This window comes from Citrus clementina, unplaced genomic scaffold (genome assembly GCF_000493195.1).
Source record: "Citrus clementina cultivar Clemenules unplaced genomic scaffold, Citrus_clementina_v1.0 scaffold_3, whole genome shotgun sequence".
In the NCBI taxonomy this organism is placed as follows: domain Eukaryota; kingdom Viridiplantae; phylum Streptophyta; class Magnoliopsida; order Sapindales; family Rutaceae; genus Citrus; species Citrus x clementina.
Genome location: NW_006262339.1, coordinates 14,457,672 through 14,476,331, shown reverse-complemented (window position 1 = coordinate 14,476,331; position 18,660 = coordinate 14,457,672). Strand labels below are relative to the sequence as shown.

The 18,660-nt window shown below is 34.6% G+C and overlaps 2 protein-coding genes across 6 annotated transcripts; both read right to left on the bottom strand.

The window, feature by feature from the left end:
* Window positions 1-249: 249 nt before the first annotated feature.
* LOC18048428 (endonuclease MutS2) lies at window positions 250-10,367 on the bottom strand. Of its 5 annotated transcripts, none has more exons than XM_024188125.1 (19): window positions 10,085-10,367; window positions 9,596-9,892; window positions 9,413-9,496; window positions 9,230-9,280; window positions 8,930-8,986; window positions 8,732-8,811; window positions 7,873-7,996; window positions 7,725-7,784; window positions 7,051-7,278; window positions 6,825-6,908; window positions 6,560-6,707; window positions 5,948-6,075; window positions 5,140-5,187; window positions 4,836-4,966; window positions 4,582-4,664; window positions 3,408-3,511; window positions 2,912-2,982; window positions 1,790-2,145; window positions 250-514 (listed from the first exon to the last, which is right to left on the bottom strand). In XM_024188125.1, the coding sequence occupies exons 1-19, from the start codon at window positions 10,322-10,324 to the stop codon at window positions 510-512; spliced, it is 2,379 nt and encodes a 792-aa protein (XP_024043893.1). In that variant the 5' UTR covers window positions 10,325-10,367; the 3' UTR covers window positions 250-509. The 5 variants fall into 5 exon arrangements, 4 of the variants coding, with proteins under 4 accessions (XP_024043893.1, XP_006441295.1, XP_024043892.1 ...); XM_006441232.2 differs by lacking the exon at window positions 250-514 and adding an exon at window positions 1,375-1,632; XM_024188124.1 differs by lacking the exon at window positions 250-514 and adding an exon at window positions 1,375-1,632 and having other exon boundaries at window positions 7,051-7,170.
* Window positions 10,368-11,908: 1,541 nt separating this feature from the next.
* LOC112099597 (zinc finger BED domain-containing protein RICESLEEPER 2-like) lies at window positions 11,909-13,780 on the bottom strand. The gene is made up of 3 exons (XM_024187010.1): window positions 13,497-13,780; window positions 13,178-13,359; window positions 11,909-11,997 (listed from the first exon to the last, which is right to left on the bottom strand). The coding sequence occupies exons 1-3, from the start codon at window positions 13,778-13,780 to the stop codon at window positions 11,909-11,911; spliced, it is 555 nt and encodes a 184-aa protein (XP_024042778.1).
* Between the last annotated feature and the right edge of the window lie 4,880 nt (window positions 13,781-18,660).

The following is an 18,660-nucleotide window of genomic DNA, read 5'->3' as shown; positions in this document are numbered from 1 at the left end:
GGGAACAAACTAAACTTGTTAACTTGCCATTTTGGTTGTTATTTTGGCATATTATTGGTTATTTTGGATAATTATGTGACTGTCAAAGGTCATTTATAATGTATTTTGATGATATGATTAATGGTTATTTTGGTTGTACTTTTGAATAACTATGATATGATAATATTTTTCAATTATTGTGGTTAACAAAATGTTATTTAGGGTGTATTTAAATGCAATTGCAAAGATAGATACTAGGACTGTCAACAATAAGCTTTTATTTCAGTAATGCATGTTTTATAGGATACATTACATTTTAATAAATACAATTGCACAGAAGCACACTAGCAGTATTATTATATATTTAAGCTTTCCTTCAATCAGCCTAAGCCTTTTCTTTATCTTCACCATCTCATCAGCTCCAAAGTTTACTGCATTTGGCTCCAAATTTTGATTATCTACCATTTGATCACTTCTACTAGGTTATATGAGAGCTTCAGTAGTAAACCATTGCCAAAACTTGCATTTGTTCAACCTGCATGACCAAAACATTGCATTAGGATTTTGTGGTGTAGTGGAAACCATAGCACACGCCTGCATGCCACACCAGCAGTACTTGGGAATGCATTTAATTTTTCTCTGTGGCTGTCCACTGGCTGCAGAACTTGAACTATAACTTGATGCCATTTTAAATGTGTAGATGATGTGTTTCAATGAATGGTTAATCAAGTGATGTGTGGATGATGGTTGAGCAGGTCTTGAGTTTGAATGAATGAATGGTTGAGTGGCTGTAATGTTTCAATGTGTTATGATGAATGGTACAGTTATGATGTGTTATGGATTATGGTTGTATGAGGAGGTTTATATGCCTGGTTGGGAGCAGCTTGCTTGGTTGAATGGCCTCTTCATGCATGCTGATTCTTGTGTTTATATGCCCCAAATTGTAGCCGTTGGCAGCTAACGGCTACAATAACAAACTGCCATTTTTTGCTGTTTTTGAGGGTGAAATTGTTATTTTTGTTCTGGGGGCAAAATAGTCATTTAACTAAAAATCTATTAGTTTTCGTAACGGGCAGCAAACAGAAGTGGAGAAGTGAAACAAAACGTAAGTTTAGGTGAAGTTCAGCAAAAAAAAAAAAAAAAAATTGTGTATTTTTGATAAAGTTGGAAAAAATAAGTAGACGGTAGATATTTTTCCAATATTTAATGGCTCAGATATCAAAAGCGGGCATAAGAATTGTCACAGAGAAAACTTTGGAGGATCCAACTGAAATTGCCATCAGGTGTGTTTGGTTTGTTGGCTGCCGATGATATGTTTTAATTTAATTTATTTATGTAGTGATTATTGAATTTGTTAAAAAAAAAAAATTTACAACATTAAGCAACCAAAACGACTGCAAAAATGGATCTGAATGTCAGCAGAACCCTAACACCCAGGAATCATGCAGAAGATGCTATCTCATCATAGACATGCATGCATTATTATTCTCAACTAATAGGTAACAATGTCTGTGAATTTCATTATCCACTTCATGTTGCCAACTTGAACTACTATTTCTTCTTTAGATGGCTCTACTTTTATAACCGTTCCTTTCTTTCCAAAGGAAGATACGTGTACCAAATCACCAACGTTGGGAAGTTCAGTCCTCTTTACTGCATGATGAACAGGTGAAAAAATACGACTAATGCGATCTTGTGATTGGGATAAGTTAAGATGACTTAAAATTTTCAATAAAGTGCTTTTGCATAACTAAAAATGCCCAAGAACTGTTTTATGTACAAGAAAGCTGGACTTGGTAAAAGAAAGTACCTCGGGGTGATTGCTTGATATCTTTGACAACAGATGAACTTGCTGTCGCTGGATGTTCAACTTTGTCGACTGTAGTTTGTTGGAAATTACTTGTCAATACATGCTGGTTTTTACCTACTTTAGTGCAATGAAGCGACTGTGATGCAGATGGACGCAGCTGCTGTGCTCTCTTGTGAACCAAAGAACGTGCTTGTGATGCAGATGGACGCAGCTGCTGTGCTCTCTTGTGAACCAAAGAACGTGCTATTGCAGCAGCATCAGATATTTTCTGTACCTTCCTAAATCGTTGAGAGGCGCAATGTTCCAGGATCTTCCTTCTGGTGCGCAACAGATTTTTATGAAGATTTCTTGAGAGCCTAGATTCACAGGTACAAACAGATGCTTAGACCGTCTACAACCATTTTATGCTTAGCAACTCTGCGGTTATCAGGACATTCAGCCTTATTTCAGCTATTATTAAATTCTACCAAGAAGTTCTATACTCATACAAGCAGATAGCATTTTTTATGGTAATATTTTTCTCTACATTGCCTTTTCATGACTTTTCCAGAATGAATTACTAATTCAAAGAGTTGCTTTTTGACGAAACTGAGCTACTAAGTGATATAGCACTCCAAAGGCTGGGTCCTAACTACTCTGTTTTAAAATAGAGATTTAGGGCTTAGCCATTCAAATTAAGAGATTTTGTAATTATGCAATATTGCAACAAGTTATCTACATGTGAATGAAAAGTATCGAAAAACAGCAGGATCAAAGTATATTTAATAGGCAAATATGCTTCTCTTTGTTTGGTGGTAACATCTTTCAATTTCTAGCCATTCATGACCTTTGCAAAATGCAAGTATTACTCAGAGATTAAACAAAGAATGAAAATTCTTGAGAAGTATAATTAAATGTGAAATATAAGATTTCATCTTAATCAATGTCCGCAAGTTTTTCGACACCAAATTTTAGTTGGTTTAGTAGACCTACACCATGGTGTAAGAAGTTCATGAAATTAAAATATTCCTTGATACTATTCACTCATGGTTTAGAAAGAAGAATAGACTCTGTAATTTTGTCCGTTATTGTGAGACTACTTTTATTATATAGATACCAATTTTAACAAGCAAAAATTCTCACATTAGAAAATGTCGGGCCTCATGTACATGCTCTAGAAATTGTGTCTTAAACCTCTCCATCTCAATTATGACCTGCGTTATAAACAACAGATATTGAAAAGAATGAGCAACCCTGCATTATAAACAACAGAGATTGAAAAGCATGAGCTACTTTTGAATGAAAACAGAAGCAGTGCCGATCATCCAGTATGAATGCAAGCAAATACAGCATGTAACTGTAATTCTTCCATTTGTAGAAATATGAATAAGCTCATCATGTACTGACTGTTACCTGATCACATTTGTTTTATGTATGAATTTCCTTTTGACCATATAATTCCCAGAGGTAATTAGCCTACCAAGTAAACTGGTTGTCTGTTGCTTAAGTCACAACTATCACAACTACAGAGCATAGATATAAGACTTAAAACTAAAATTTTGCTTCTGTTTAGAAAAGGAAAAAATAACATGTAAACTTTTTATTAGCTCAAAAAGATGCTAAGTCTTTAGCATATTACCTCATTAATCTCAGCACTAGCAGCACCGTAGAGTTGACGTGCATTTTGAACAACTATGCCGGGCAGTCCCAATCTTTCAGCTATATTGATTGCACTTGAACGACCTGCAATCAGTGTCACACTCTTAAGTCATTTTACATGACGCTGCTGCCCCAAACAAAAGAATAAATAAATAAACAAAAAATAAATCATTTTGATACCATCAAAGAAAGCCGGCTATCACTAGTTCCTTGGGGAAAAATATTAGTTTCCAAAAGTTCAGAGCATGACTACCCACTAGGACTATTCGCTCAAAGAGGGAATATACAATACTTCTAAAGCAAAATTTACAAGACAATCAAAATTTTCAGTTGTTTAAGTAACATTTAATGTTCAGTCTGGGCATTTAATAGTTGTTTCAGTTGGCATTTATCTGGAGAAAAGTAAGCAAATATCTACGTACCTAGAGCTTGCATAAGTTCTTGGCAATTCATATAATATCTAGTACAAGTAATTTATAGGAAAAGACAACTTATAGTTAACTCCCTGGGCTTCGTGTAAAATATTCATGATGCTTCAAAGATTCCAATTACACATCTTGGAGTGTTGTTTGTCAGATTCCCCAAGATGCTTTCTTTGTCTAGTGGTTGCCACTTGATACACTAGCTCAGACATGTATATTATCACCAGTGTTGTTGGACAACAAGATCTCAAGCAATTAAGATATACTAACAAACAATTGAGAAAGGTTAAGATATACTAACAAACAATTGAGAAAGGTTAGAAACCTAAACTTAGTACTAGCCTGTTTTAGCCTGTTCAAATCAATCTTTATTGGCATTACAGACTACCAGGATATATGGAACAAAGAACAAAGTCCGAAATTTAGAGAAATTGAGGATTACTCAATTGAGTCACTCAGTCAGAACATGAAAAAGTACTCCCAACTGACTTATGTTTCCTATAGAGGCAGTAAATGAAAAATCAGAGTCACAAAACAGCGTTGTACAGAATAGTTTGAGGCAGATTCACCCAAACTCATTTGAACAGAAAGGGATTTCTCTTTTAATTGACAAAAATGTGAGTAAAATTCAGTGAAGACTTACAGCTGTAATCACTAAGGCTTGAAAGAACCAAATCAATAAACTCATTAACACTTCAGACATCAAATAGATAGAAGTTATAATTCTGTAACCTGGTACTCCCCAAAGGATCTTGTAAGTTGGCTTTAATTTAACTTCATCGAACTCCATACAAGCATTCTCGAAGAAGTCATTACTGCCAATGGAGCAATTTGGCTTCAGTCAACTTAAATTGGAATCATAAAACTACAACAGTACTATGAATGTATTATAATACAAACTAGTAATATCCCAAAAATAACTAACTAAATAAATAAAACCAGCATTATCAACACAAGCATTAAATCATTAGCTGGTGACTGACTACCTGTACTTCAGTGTTTTAAGTTCACCATGATGTGTTGTAGCTATTGTCAATAAAGAACCACTTTCAGCAAATGCTTCCAGCAGTGACATCCCAAGCGCTGTGCCTTCAAGGGGATTTGTCCCCGCACCAATCTAGTAATACAAAATTGACTGTCTCAATATGAAGTTTTGCAATCATAATATTATTGTTCTTTCACCTGCAAGTCATAACCTTCTATTTACATTGGCATAAGTCATTTAGGCCATAAAATGAAGCAAGAAAAAATAAGCCAAGAAAAATTAAGGAAGCACAATTCAAAACTTACTTCATCAAGTAGCACCAACGATTGGCTTGTCGACTGTGATAATATGTTCTACAAGTGAACTGATTAAATTAGAAAAGATAAAAACAAATTATAATGAAAAGGAGATATCACCCATGACAGTCAAGAATCCTTGAATTGAATGAGCTACTTCCTTTTCAATTGAGAGATACAATGCTTGTATTTATGCTATTTCTACTAGTATGAAATTGACCTCAAGAAATCTCAACACTTATTTGATCAAATTCATTTACATTTATGAACCACTTAAATAATTATATCAACTGAACTGATCTTATAGAATCCCCTCACTGCCAGGCACAACGATCCAATTATCACGGTTGTGCTCTACCACTCAGCTAATAGCCTGTCATGTGGGCCTCCCGCTGGGGGCCCACTATGCCAAAAGCAAGACAAAACCCCATCCCTCTCTTTCCCTTTTACATTCTTAGGTCCCTGCCGTGCGGCGACAGGGGGCATAAAAGGGAATGAATTCACAACTTAGAGGCAGTCATAAGTGATTCAGGACTGACAATATAGTAATTAAGCTCAGGAGTTCACGAGATCCATCACTGACACAAGTTGCAAATCTTATTAAGTACATCCCAACAAGAGCTTGTGCCTTTTCTTGTTAAATGTCTTAATAATTTATAAGAAAACAAAATTATCTGCAAAGAATCAAAGCTGTTTATAAAGATTGTTGACAGAACACAAAAATGAGAAAGAATAGCGTTGAAAAAGGGGCATTTGTTTCAAACGAACTTGATTAACTGCAATGAGCTAAGATGTTCTGGAAGGTGAATATCCTTACACCTATTTGTTTCAAGTGGCCAGAGAAGGTAGATAAAGATTGTGACAAGGACTGTTCATCACCAATATCAGCAAAAACTGAATCAAACCAAGGAACCTTTGCATATTCTGAAGATAAAATGTGAAGGCCTGCATATTGAGCAACCCAGTGCAGGTTATATAATAGCAGAATAATCACTTGTATGAAAGTTATCGGGACAAAATTTGAAACAATGCTCCTCTATGCCTATGCTTTTTCGGGATTGTCATGAGCACATGTGAAAAATAAATTGCATAGCATTTATGTCATTACTATCCGAAGAGAAAATGGTCCCTAGGTCCTGAAAAACATAGCACATGGTCTTGGAAGTTGGCAAGATTAATTATTACTCCTTTACTCTATAAGCAATCTCCACCTCCCTGGACATGCCATCCAACAGCCAGATTTTAGGGTTTATACATTAATCCGACATACTCTAGTTTGCCTAGCTTTGCAGATATTGTGAAACTAAATTGAGTAAATGGTCTCTGGCAATTACATAAAATAGAAACACTGACCTAGTAACAATACAGGTATCTAAAATATGATGGACACGAAAAAATGAGGTAAGGAAAGTAATAAAATAGAAGTAACCTGATTTGGCCATCATAACTGCCAATCCCACTGTCTTTAAGCAAATAGTTTTTCCTCCAGTGTTGGGGCCAGTTATGACAAGAACTCTTGTTTTCCGAGCAATAAAAATATCAATCGGAACCGGGTGAGCAAGTTCCAATGCAGAAACCTATAAAGAATAGAAATTTTTGTGAACAGATGCAAAATAAGTTGCAAAAATAAGAAATAATTTAACATTCTAGCCAGCTCACGATATCAATAGCCAAATGATAATGTCAAACATTACCTGCATCTCTGATGGTGAAAGATTTGTATCTTTTTCGCCTTTCCGTGCTGCGTTCCCCCCGTAGAGTTTCCTCCTCCTGAGTTCCTAAGGCAGAACGTAGAAATTGAAGAACTAGATGAAATGGATCAATTAGGAAGACAACTTATGTCAAATAACATGCTCAAATTCATGATTGGTGAAAGAAAAATACTTCAAGACAGCAAATTTTTGTTCCAGTGTAACTTACAGTATTAGCACTTTCCAAATCCTTCCAGGCCTGCTGTGTTTTTTGCTTATGCTGCTGAAGTAATAAAGGATGATAAGCTTTAGGGAGATATATTGTCCATTCTCTTTCAGAAGATGACACCTTCGAAGTTACAGGTTCATGTGTTAAAGATCTTTTCATATCTTGTGGCAGAAATATATTAGGACTTGTGCCCCCAAATGAAAGACTATAAGTTGCTCGGGCATTGACCTACATTAAAAAAACCACAAGCCAAATTACGGAGGAGTACATCGGTTTAAACATCATCCGCAAGATCACCCAAATTACGAAACTTCATCCAACAGCATAATAAAAGCTCCAGATCAGTGTTTGATGAGTATCTGCAGCTTGTTTTAGGTCAAATGAAGCATTTTGTGTGGGAGGAAAAAATGGCAATACTTTTGCTTCCCATCCTTGCAAATTACTTTTCCAGTCATGACTATTCCATCTCAGACTAAAATCTGTTTGCTTAGTAGATTTTCCAAAGACCCTCAGTATTCCAGTTTATTTTAAGGATTCCTCAAACAGGTATTAGATTATAACTCAAATAAATCACCTCTCAAACTTATGGTTCGCTAAACTCTTTTACACTTTGTCCCACAAGTCAAACATTATCAATGAAGAAAGGAGAGAGTGGAGAAGTAGCAGACACCTACCACATCAAGTTGAATAATACCGTTCAACATCTTCTCAATCTCATCAAGATCAACTTGCATCTGTATAGATTACAGGACATTGAGAACATAGTGTATAAATGGGTAATATGAATCAGAAAATGAAATATTCCCAGATACAGCCACAAACCTTTTCTGTTAGGGCCAAGAGCACATCTTCCTCAGCCTTTGTCACTGAAGCTCTTGCTTGCTGCAGTTCGTCATTTAGAGGAACAGCTGAGAGTGGCTCTATAACACTTCCTATGCCTGAACTACTACAACAAGCACATTTAAGGATTTGAATATTGAACAGTTGTGCACCATCACATGAAAAGCTCATAAATACAATTTAATATGCAAAAGAAAAATACCCCAGAAAAAAAAATAAATGAAAAGAATAAAAACCTCAAATTCTTGTCAACCTGATTAACGGTATTGTTTGCAGTAGAAAAACTATAATTACATATTTAAAAATTTACAATAAAAAAGTTGAAAAGAAGAAAAACATTGGATTCTTCATGACAGTTTAATGTGTTCAAGTTGAAACAAATCCAGCCAAAGTGGCCCTCACTAACAGAAAAAGTCAGCTCCACCTTTTAAAATCAGCAATCATGTAGATATCTTGATATTAGATTTAGAATATTAATCTTATAAACTGGGATAATAAAGGCACCTACTATGCACACATGCAGAGACACACACATACATCCTAAGAGGAACGGCATACATAACCTCTGTTGTCTTCGAGTTTTCTTGGGTTATTTTTGTCCTATGTAGAGTTTTACATTTTCTTTGGGACGTCTCATCCTTGTTTTTGCAGATTTGTGATTCCATCAATTCATATACATATCTCTGGTAGTTTAACATATAACCTTTGTTTCTTAGCCCAAAAAAAAAAAAGGAAAAATGAGAGGAAACGATAAATTAACATTACTGGTTATTGGTGGACAATCAATCAACGTGTTTTTTCTATGGGCATAATTCAAAACTATGGCAAGCAGCTTATGCACCTGGATAACAAAAGACCCTTAAAACTTAGCTGATCAGCCCCTGTTCTTATACACAATCTGCCATGAATGCTACTCACTTCCTACAAACAAAATTATAATTCAAGACGAAAATCATAAGGATACAAAAGGAATAATAAATATGTACAATATGTTTTGGGTAGGCCATAATGGTACAATCAACTATCAATTGAACCTTACCAAAAACGATGATTCATTATTTTCATTTCTTATTAGCATGTCCATCAATTGATATAACTGCATGAAGAAGCAATGACAAGGGTTAAAAATTGAGTAAGTTATAAATAAAATTGATAGAAAATATGTACTTTCAAGTAAAACAAACAACGTGCCAGGTAGAGGCTATCTTTATAATAATGCCATTGGCATTATTTGATGGCTAAGAAAAGAAAGAGTACTCTTTTAAGATAAGGCCTTGACTAACTACTATCATTGAATGTAAAAGCATGCAGCAACTCAAAATATTCATATAAAAAGGACCTTTCTTTCAAGCATCTGCACTTGGCCTTGAGATTGTTTCAAGGCAGGACTCTGAGGTAAAGAAAAAAAAGTCAGATAAATAAAATTGTATATAAAGAGGTAAAGAAAAAAAATCAGATAAAAAAAATTGTGTATAAAGCCTTGAAGAATATAGAATCTAATTGAGTCGAAAAAGAAACCTACTGCAGAATCTTTGATAGAGCCATCTTCATCAACAACTTGCATTATTGACTTAATTAACGATCTATTAACAAACAATTGCATTATCTGGAAGTGAAATTCAACAAAATATAAGGCAGCATATTATATAAAATGAAAAGGGATGATAGTGTTCTTAAAATTTGACAAAACTCAAAATAGAAGTACCATTTGAGTAAGAGGCATGAAACGTATGTACAAATCAGCATCTTCCTTGATGGCAGCTCTTAAACTAAGCTGCAAAGTTTCAGAAAACTGCAACAGAGCTACGACAGCTAATGCTTCATTTGGACGCAATGGTGAAGCCCTCCGAACTTCTCGGATGGCAGATTTAACAAGACTAAGGTCAACACCAGTCAAGTCCAAGCTGCAGGAACCATGCTTTTGCATTTCAATGGCGGCATTTGTTTCATCCAGGAGCCTCAAACTGTCTTGGTATGTTTGATTGATAGACCATAACTGGGTCTGTAGTCAGAAAGCCCAATCAAACAATTACAACAAAAACTCGATAAATTAATATAAATTGATACCTCGTTTAAATAACATATTTTGCCAAACCCGACTTGGGGTAACGTAGTAAATTATAATTCCATTAATTAATATTAGCTTAATAATAATTTTTTTGCCAAAAAAATGCATTAAGCAGAATAGAATTACGAGAGTGGCTTCACGGCCCAACGAAGTGCGAGCAAACGAGGAGACGGAGTGACAGAGCTTATCCCACTCCAAAACTCTAAGACTTTCATACACAACTCTTGATTTTTTATCATCAGAATCAGATACTGCAACTGTTGAACAAAACAATCTCCCTCTTCTATTCTTATTAGTTATGGCAAAAGATTTTGTGTTAAAAATAGGAATGGAAATGGAGTCCCCAAACGCTGCCCACAAAGGCATTAGAAGAAATGGATGAGGATGAATGGGGTAATTGGATGAGGATACTCAGAGGAATCGTGTGGTGCTATTGCCACCCGATCTTTAGTTTATTTATAAGGAACGTTCAAGAGCCCCGTGCTTTAAACCAACCCCTTTTTGTTCAAATTTTAATTTTATATCACATTCAGCAATTCACCCCAGGGAGAAAAAAGTAGAGCTAGTCAAAAAAATCGTATTCTTAAAAAAATCGAACTGAATTAACGGATCGATTTAATTCAGTTCGGTTTTAATTTTTTTAAAAAATCAAAATATATTATTTATAAAAAAAATTAAAATACCGGTTCGGTGTTCGGTTCACTTAATTGAACTGAAAAATTGAACCGAAGAATTGAATTATTGTTGTTATTTTTATTTGTCTTTACAATATTATTTTTATGTAATTGGAGTATTGGAGTTTGATTATGTATTTTGAAATCTTAATATTTCATATTTTATGAGTAATGAATACCTTATTAGTAATTAGCAAAACATTAGTAATAAAATGTGTTTTGAATACTTTGTATTTATTATTAATACTTGTAATGAAATTAAGATGAATTAATTGTTAAAAAAAATTATGACATCCATGAGGCTCAATGGGCTAAAAATTTAAAAATTCAAAATAGGCCCAATAGGCCTATAACCGAAAAAACCGAACCCAACCGAATCGATTTAAAAAGATCCGTTTGAGTTTGGCTCTTATTGAGTTCGGTTCTTATTCGGTTCTTTTTATAAAATAACCGATTTAAATCGGTTCTACTTAATTTCGATCCGAACCGAACCTTGCCAACCGTCCCAATCTGAATTTTGACCTGACCTTACTAAAAAAAAATAAAACTCGATTAAATTCAAGTTAGGGTTAAGCCTTGTCCAACTCGACTCAACTCAATCTTAAATTATAAAAAATTAAAAAAATAACACATCACACATACCACGCACTTACACTCATAAGTAGACTTGGTAAAACTTCGGATCCGGTCTGGGTTTGGTGCTACCCGAGACTGGATCAGATGACAAAAATTGATGCTCAGACCCAGACAAAACCCGACTTTTGCATGTGCGGGCCGAGCTCTAGTCCTAGGTCTGGGTTTTTTTATCCTGGCTTCTAAGCCTTCAAACTCTTTCAATTTTTTCTTTCATTTTTATCACCCAAATATCAACAAGCAACATGCATGTACATTTCTTGTGTATCATACTACAAGATAAATCTCAAGCTTAACAAAAGAAAATAGTCAAATACAAACTTATAACATACTAACAATACAAATTTTGCACAAATAATAAATAAAAATTGTTTCGATCTACTTTCTACTACCTAAATTCATCCAATTTCTAACCTAAAACTCATTCAAGCTATATATAAAAAAAATTCAATAAAACAATAAATCTAAATAACATCCAACATATCATAAGTTCATAATTATGACACGAATTATCAATACAACACATGAAAATCCTAAAATGTTCAACAACTCAAAAATTAGTTCATAAAAGAGTCAAAATACTCCTATGTCAAATAAGTAAATAACAAATTCATGTCTAATTCCAAATAAAAAAAAAAAAGGTTCATGTCATGCTGCTTGACGCTTGTGGCTCATCATCATCATCAGAAATTACCTCCTCCCCAGTAAAAATCTCATCTTCCGGAACTCCACCTTACAATAAAAATAACACATTAAGATTCAAAGCATTTTAAGCAAATAAATACTACTAAAATATAATTCATATAACTTTATATCTCGAGAAGTAGAAGCCCAAATCCAATTCTGAGCACACATTGAGGCTTCTAAAGTGTCAGGAAGAAGTTTACTACAATGCGGACTCAAAAATCTGCCCCCGGCACTAAAAGCTGACTCAAAGGCAACGGTGGATACAAGAACGACTAAGATATCCGTAGCTAACTCAGCCAAAATAGGATATTGGCTTGTGTGCATCTTCTAAAAGGCTAAAATATCAAAGTCCGGAATGGCATCCAACAATTCCTCATCTAAATACCTATCCAACTCCTACTTAGTTACCTTAGCACGTTTATTTTGGCTTCGAAATGTTTCAAACTCATCTACATCTCAATACTTATTCGAATTCGAACAAGATTCAGAATGAGAAATTTCCAATCTAGCATTCTGCCCACCACTCACATGCGCTGCCTTCGATTCATATTCTTCACTAAACCATAACAAAGCTTATGTGCACGCTCAATATGCTAATCTACTGTATCACCATATATCTTTGGGAAATAAAAATGAATTAACATCATCTTATATCTTGGGTCAAGCACAACAGCCACAACTAACATCGGATGAATTTCATTCCAATATTTATTAAATTTATCAACCATTTTATCAGCTATAATCCTAATAGCAAGGTTATTAGCGGTGCGCCACTTATTAATTGACAATTTCATTTTACATATCAACGGAAAAAACAAATTAGCAGTTGGATATTTTGTACCCAAAAACATCTCCATTAACATGTAAAATGATTTCAAATGCTCCACCATTATGACTGCCAAATCCCACTCCTCATCACTTGGCAAGCTCTTATATTGAGGCTCACGTTGTTGCAACCGAGAAAAAATACTTTTATACATCAATGCTACTTCAAGCATGACATAAGTAAAGTTTCAACAAATAGGACAATCCAATTTCAAATTTTTTTTACAATTATTTTTTTATTGTCTAGTAGCTAGCTCAAAAGTTTCATATCATTTTGTTGTTTGTGTCCAGTAACTCACATTGTCTCTAATCTTTCCAACCATACTTTCTATAACTTTCAACCCTTCCCGCACAATCAAGTTCAATATATGAGTAGTATATCTCATATAAAAAAATTTACCACTAAAAATTAAGGTATTGTTATCAAACCTTAACAACAATTTCTCCACTATTGCGTCATTAGTGGTACAATTATCCAATGTCACTAAGGATAACTTTGTATCCACATTCCAATCCAATAGACATTGCACTAACTCATTAGAAAGGGCATCAGCAGCATGAGGGCTTGGAACATAGATAAACCTATCAAATATTCAAAAGTCGGTATTAAATACACAAACTTAAAATATATTACAATTTAAACTTGAAAAAAAATCTAATGTAAGTAATAAAAAACTTAAAAGAAAAATTAAGCAAATAAAAAATTATAGACAAATTACCTTAAGATTCGACTACACAATTTCCAAGAGTTGTCAATGAAATGAGCTGTCACAACCATATTCTGATTACTAGTTGTCCATAAATCCGTAGTAATGGCCACTCTACCATAATTTTTCCCCAATAAATGAAAAGTCTTAACCTTCTCGATTTGATGTAACTTCAAGATCTCACTCTTCAAAGTGTTTCTGCTCATTGGCTTAACCACAAGGTTGGCATGTGCCATCATTTCTTGGAAGCCTATATATTCCATGAATCTAAGTGGAAGCTCATGCATTATAACCATTCTTGCTATCAAACTCCGTAAAACATTTTGATCAAAATTGCCATAACCAATGCCATAAGTTTCATCCTCTCTTTTAATCACTTTGAGACTTCCTTAAAGCGCTTCTTCTATTTTCGATTGATTCTTCTTAAAACAAAATGTCATGTGTCTATTCAAAGTTGAATTCCCAGATTGGTATTTTGCTTATAAAATTGCACTACAATGCATGCACTTTGCCTTTTAGTTCTTCATTAACCATTATTTTTGTAAAGTGCCCCCAAGCTTCAGAGACTTTCTTCTTTTTCTAGTTTCTTCCTTGTTCTTCTTATCATTTACGGTTAAGGGTGGCCAATGGGCCGGACAGCATGAGGCACGGCACAGGCACGGCACGTGTCCATACAGCACGGCACGGCACAAGCACGTCTCGGTAGAGCACGCGGCACAGTACGGCACACACGTGGGCCGTGCCGAGCTTAGATTTTAGGCACGCGGGCCTTAAAAGCACGGCATGATTAGAGATGGGCCAAAGCACGGCACGCGAAAAAGCACGCAATAAGCATGTTTCATTTTTTTATGAAAGTAAACTTAAAATTTTATGATTTTATAAATAACTTGAAATTGAATCTTTTAATATCTTTTATTGGCTCAAGTTTTTCAAATTTATTTAATTCTTAGTTTCAAAAAAATTATAATTGATTTATGTTTATAATTTATTAAATAAATAATTGATATCATGATTTTAATAAATAAAATTATACATATAATGATTTTATAAATATGTATTAATATTATTATAAACTATGATATATGACTCTACGTAATTCCAAGTTAACAATTAAGTTAACCCTTAAAAAAATTATTATTATTGTTATTGTTAAGTGCTAAAAAAGAATTCTAATACCATAAAGTCAAACTTAGCAACTAATATTACATTCTCTTATTATTATTAATTTATTATTATTGAATATGGACTTGAGTTTTGAATTTTTTTTCTATTAAATTAAAATAAAGGCATATGAATTCAAAAAAAATATATAAGCTTGAAAAAAATAAGACAACAACTTGGCATACGTTCTTAAAAAAAGAAAAAAAAGAAAAACGCTTAGTGGGCTATTTTTCCTGGGCACGGCACGGCGCACGGCACGTTTGGGCACGGCACGAGTGGGCACGAGCACAAGCACGTGTAGGCACGGCACGACACGACACGAAATGAATAGTGAGCACGGTACGGCACGAGCACGAGCCCGCATGGGCTTCCTTTGAAGGGCCTAGGCCGGCACGGCACGGCCCGTTGGCCATCTCTATTTACGGTTGACACTAAAATTTCCTCAACCTCGTTATCAGTTTTATCTTCGACATTACGAGATAAAACTGCTGCACTCGATGAATTGATTCCCACGTGGTCCGACATTGCACTGCTCTACTGTTACAATAGCAAGGAAATACTAAATTTCATATTTTAGTATTATACATGTTTAATATCATAAAAAATCAACTCATATATATTACTGTATTACTTATGTTTCTTATTATAAAAAATTAGCTCGAGCATACAATAACCAACCAAATCAGCATCCAAAAAAATACAAAGCATAAATAAAACAATATAACACCAAATAATCATAATAATTTCATCATTTTTTTAACTAAGTCAGAAAAATTAAATGAAAGGCAATTTTTTTTTATCATGCACTTGAACTAGAAACATTAATGAATGGTGACAATTAGAATACTATGAAATCATGCCAACACTGTAAAGTCAAGTCCTAATCTTAAAATGTAGGAGTAATTCCAAACTATGTGTTTGACAATTTTTTTTCCCCTAATTTTGACTGCTAAACTCAAAAGGATGTAAAGATGATGTATTGGTAAAAATGCAACTGGGAAGGCAAAATTAAGAAGAAAAAAATCACTACATGGGGTTGGTAGTGGTGGCTGTGATGGTAGAGTGATGGTGGTTAAGAAAATGGTGATAGAGAGTTGGAGACGATGGCGTTGACAGCGCTGAAAAGGGCTACACGAACGACTCAATATCACAGCCGTACTGGAGATAGAGCAACCGAGCAAAGTCGCGTGCCAAGCTAAGTTAGCAAATAAGAAGAGATGATGTCGACGGGTGATGGTGACGGTGACGGTGACGGTGGGTGGTGGCTGATGCCGAATGCCGACGGTGACAGTGGGCAATAGTCGGTGGCAGCGTTGCTGGTTATGCCTTTCAAATTGTTTCGATAGGGAATTAGGGATTTGGGCATTTGCGATTTGGGTTTTGATTTTTGTTTTTATATTTTCTTTTTCTTAATTTTATTAAGAAACCGGGTTAGGGTTCTGGGTTTTGGTGTAGAACCCGGAACTATGCCCGAAAATGTCTGTTAACATATATGTTTCCTTAATGTTGATTTTGATGATAACAAACAAGATTAAGAATGATTAATCTTTTAAGCTCAAATTATTTTCTTTTTAAATAAATCATTATTTTCAAATTATAAAGGTTTCATATTTAATGGAAAAATGATGTTATGGAATTAAAGTGTTTTGGACTAAAATGAAAGTATTTTAAAACTTTCGATATTGTTTTAAAATTTCAGATTTGGATCTATTTAAAAATATTTAAATATTTTAGGTCATTATATAATTTCACATAGTTTGGGTGAAATCATAATTTCAGAAAGTTTTGGGATTAGCAAAGTAATATTTAGAAATTCTGAAATTGGACCTATTTGCAAAGTTTCATACATTTTTGGGCCATAATACAGTTTTATAAAGTTTTGAGGTCAAACTGTAAAATTAGAAAATATTTCACTGTAGCAAGCGGCTAACTGAATCTTGACAAATGGAAATCCGGTTGTTGGGCAGTAAGCTTCTGAGCATAAGCGACAATCCGGATTTGACAAAGCGGCATACCGGATGTTCAGAAATTCAAAATTGTGGCTGTAACGGTAACATTAAGCGGCTAATCGGATGTCCATAGCCGGCAATCCAGTTACGACCAAAATTTGTATAATGGCTAGTTTTTTAGCTCAAACTATATAAACTCAAAACCAATTCATTTTTGGTAATCCAAGCAAGCAAGAACAAGTGCACACAACATATATTGAGCTTCAATTTCGTAACTCATCATTTATTAAATCATCTTTGTTCTTCAATTTGTTTATCCACTCTTAAAGAGAGACTCATTGTTGTATTTTTCATTTCTCATCAAATTGTGAGAGTACAAGTGTGAGAAACATTTGGAGTGAAGAGATTGGAGAAATAATCTCTTGTTGTAAAGGTTCATTGACACCTTGAAGTCAATTGTAAACGTTTGAAGCCTTGGAAAGGCTTGGATAGTGAAATCCTCAAGCCCGGTGTGCTTAGAGGCGTGGACGTAGGCGGGGATTGCCGAACCACGTAAAAATCCTTGAGTTTGCTTTCTCTTCCCTTGCTCATTTATTATTGTGCTTTCATTGAATTTATTGTTTTCGAATTTATTAAGGCATTAGATTGGATTTGTGTGTGGTTTGCTTACCTTAATTTTTAAAATCCCAATTCAACCCCCTCTTGGATTGCCTAGTTAGTATTTCAATGTCCGAGTTTGAAATTCTCAAACCTGGATTCACTTTTTTAGTATATACGGTCTGGGTTTGCCCCGGATCGGATTGATCGGGTCCAGGCCGGATCTGGTCGGAGCGGGTTTTTGTGGTTTGCTTACACGTTCACACTTTTTTTTTTAAAAGGAAAGACTAATATTGCATTTAAATCAATGAAGAAAATAGATACAATAATTCTGAAGGGTATGAACCCATCCATACAACAGTTTCAAATTTTTCTAAAGCTAATTTAGCTAAAGAATGGGCAATGACATTACAAGATCTATGGGCATGCTGGATATTAACATGATCAAATCCCTTAACTAAGTTCTGAATTTCAGATTTTACCAAAAAAATCTCACATTTGTTGCCCTGCCTGTTGTTTACAAGATTGACCACCTTTTGAGAGTCTGATTCGACCATCAAACGTTTTGCTCCTACTTATGCTGTAATCTGGATCCCCCATTCCATTGCCTTGGCCTCCACAAAAACTACATCTCCATTAAGCTTAGAGAGTTTAATTGTAGCTGCAAAAATATTTCCAGCTTTATCTCTAATAAGAGCTCCTAGTCCTAAGATTTGTTTCTTTGAATTTGTGGTTGCATCCACATTAAGCTTCAAGTATCCTCACTTAGGTGGACTCCATGTTCTTTGGACCAACCTTTGTTGATTTCCCCTTGGTGCAAATGTTGGAGCTTGAGTTCTTTTATAAGCAATAATAATAGCCTTTGCCTTAGCCACCAACACCTGAGGATTCAGTGGTTTTCCTTTGAATAAGAACTGGTTTCTAGCACTCCATATTATCTAACAAATAGCCACTAACCATTCAATATTAGTTTTTCATTTTAAATTTACCATACTATACAGCAAACTCAGATATCTTTTTCAACAACTCCCTTGACGTCATCAGCAAAATCAGTAAACTTCCAAATTTTATTGGCAGCCTTGCAAGTTACAAGTGCATGGAAAACATTCTCCACACCCATTATGCACACTTGACAAGTAGGTTCCTGAACGACCTTTTCTTCTAGAGGTTTTCCGCTAAAGGGAGAACATTATTTGCTGCTCTCTAAATAAAGATTTTTGTCTTCTCTGGCTGTGCAAGAATCCAGATTATGCTCTATTGATTCTTTGTAACAATTGAGCTTGATGGGATCGTTGGGAATTTCAACCTTAAAGCTACTTGGTATCCACTTTTTACAGTGTATTGGCCTCTCTTTTCGTAATGCCAAAGTATTTGATCTTGAGCTAGTCTTCTAGGCAAAGGAATACCGACTATCCCATCTGCATCCACTTTCTCAAAATAGCAGTAAACTAACCTTTCATTCCACTAAT

Coding starts and splice junctions, on each gene's coding strand:
- LOC18048428 (XM_006441232.2), bottom strand. CDS start 10,324: ATGCCTTTGTGGGCAGCGTTTGGGGACTCCATTTCCATTCCTATTTTT. Junction 8,987..9,229: donor TGCAGATGCTTGAAAGAAAG/GTCCTTTTTATA, acceptor TTCTTCATGCAG/TTATATCAATTGATGGACAT. Junction 8,812..8,929: donor ATAATGAATCATCGTTTTTG/GTAAGGTTCAAT, acceptor TTTTGTTTGTAG/GAAGTGAGTAGCATTCATGG.
- LOC112099597 (XM_024187010.1), bottom strand. CDS start 13,780: ATGGTTATAATGCATGAGCTTCCACTTAGATTCATGGAATATATAGGC. Junction 13,360..13,496: donor TTGTGTAGTCGAATCTTAAG/GTAATTTGTCTA, acceptor AATATTTGATAG/GTTTATCTATGTTCCAAGCC. Junction 11,998..13,177: donor CAATACCTTAATTTTTAGTG/GTAAATTTTTTT, acceptor TTTTATTGTAAG/GTGGAGTTCCGGAAGATGAG.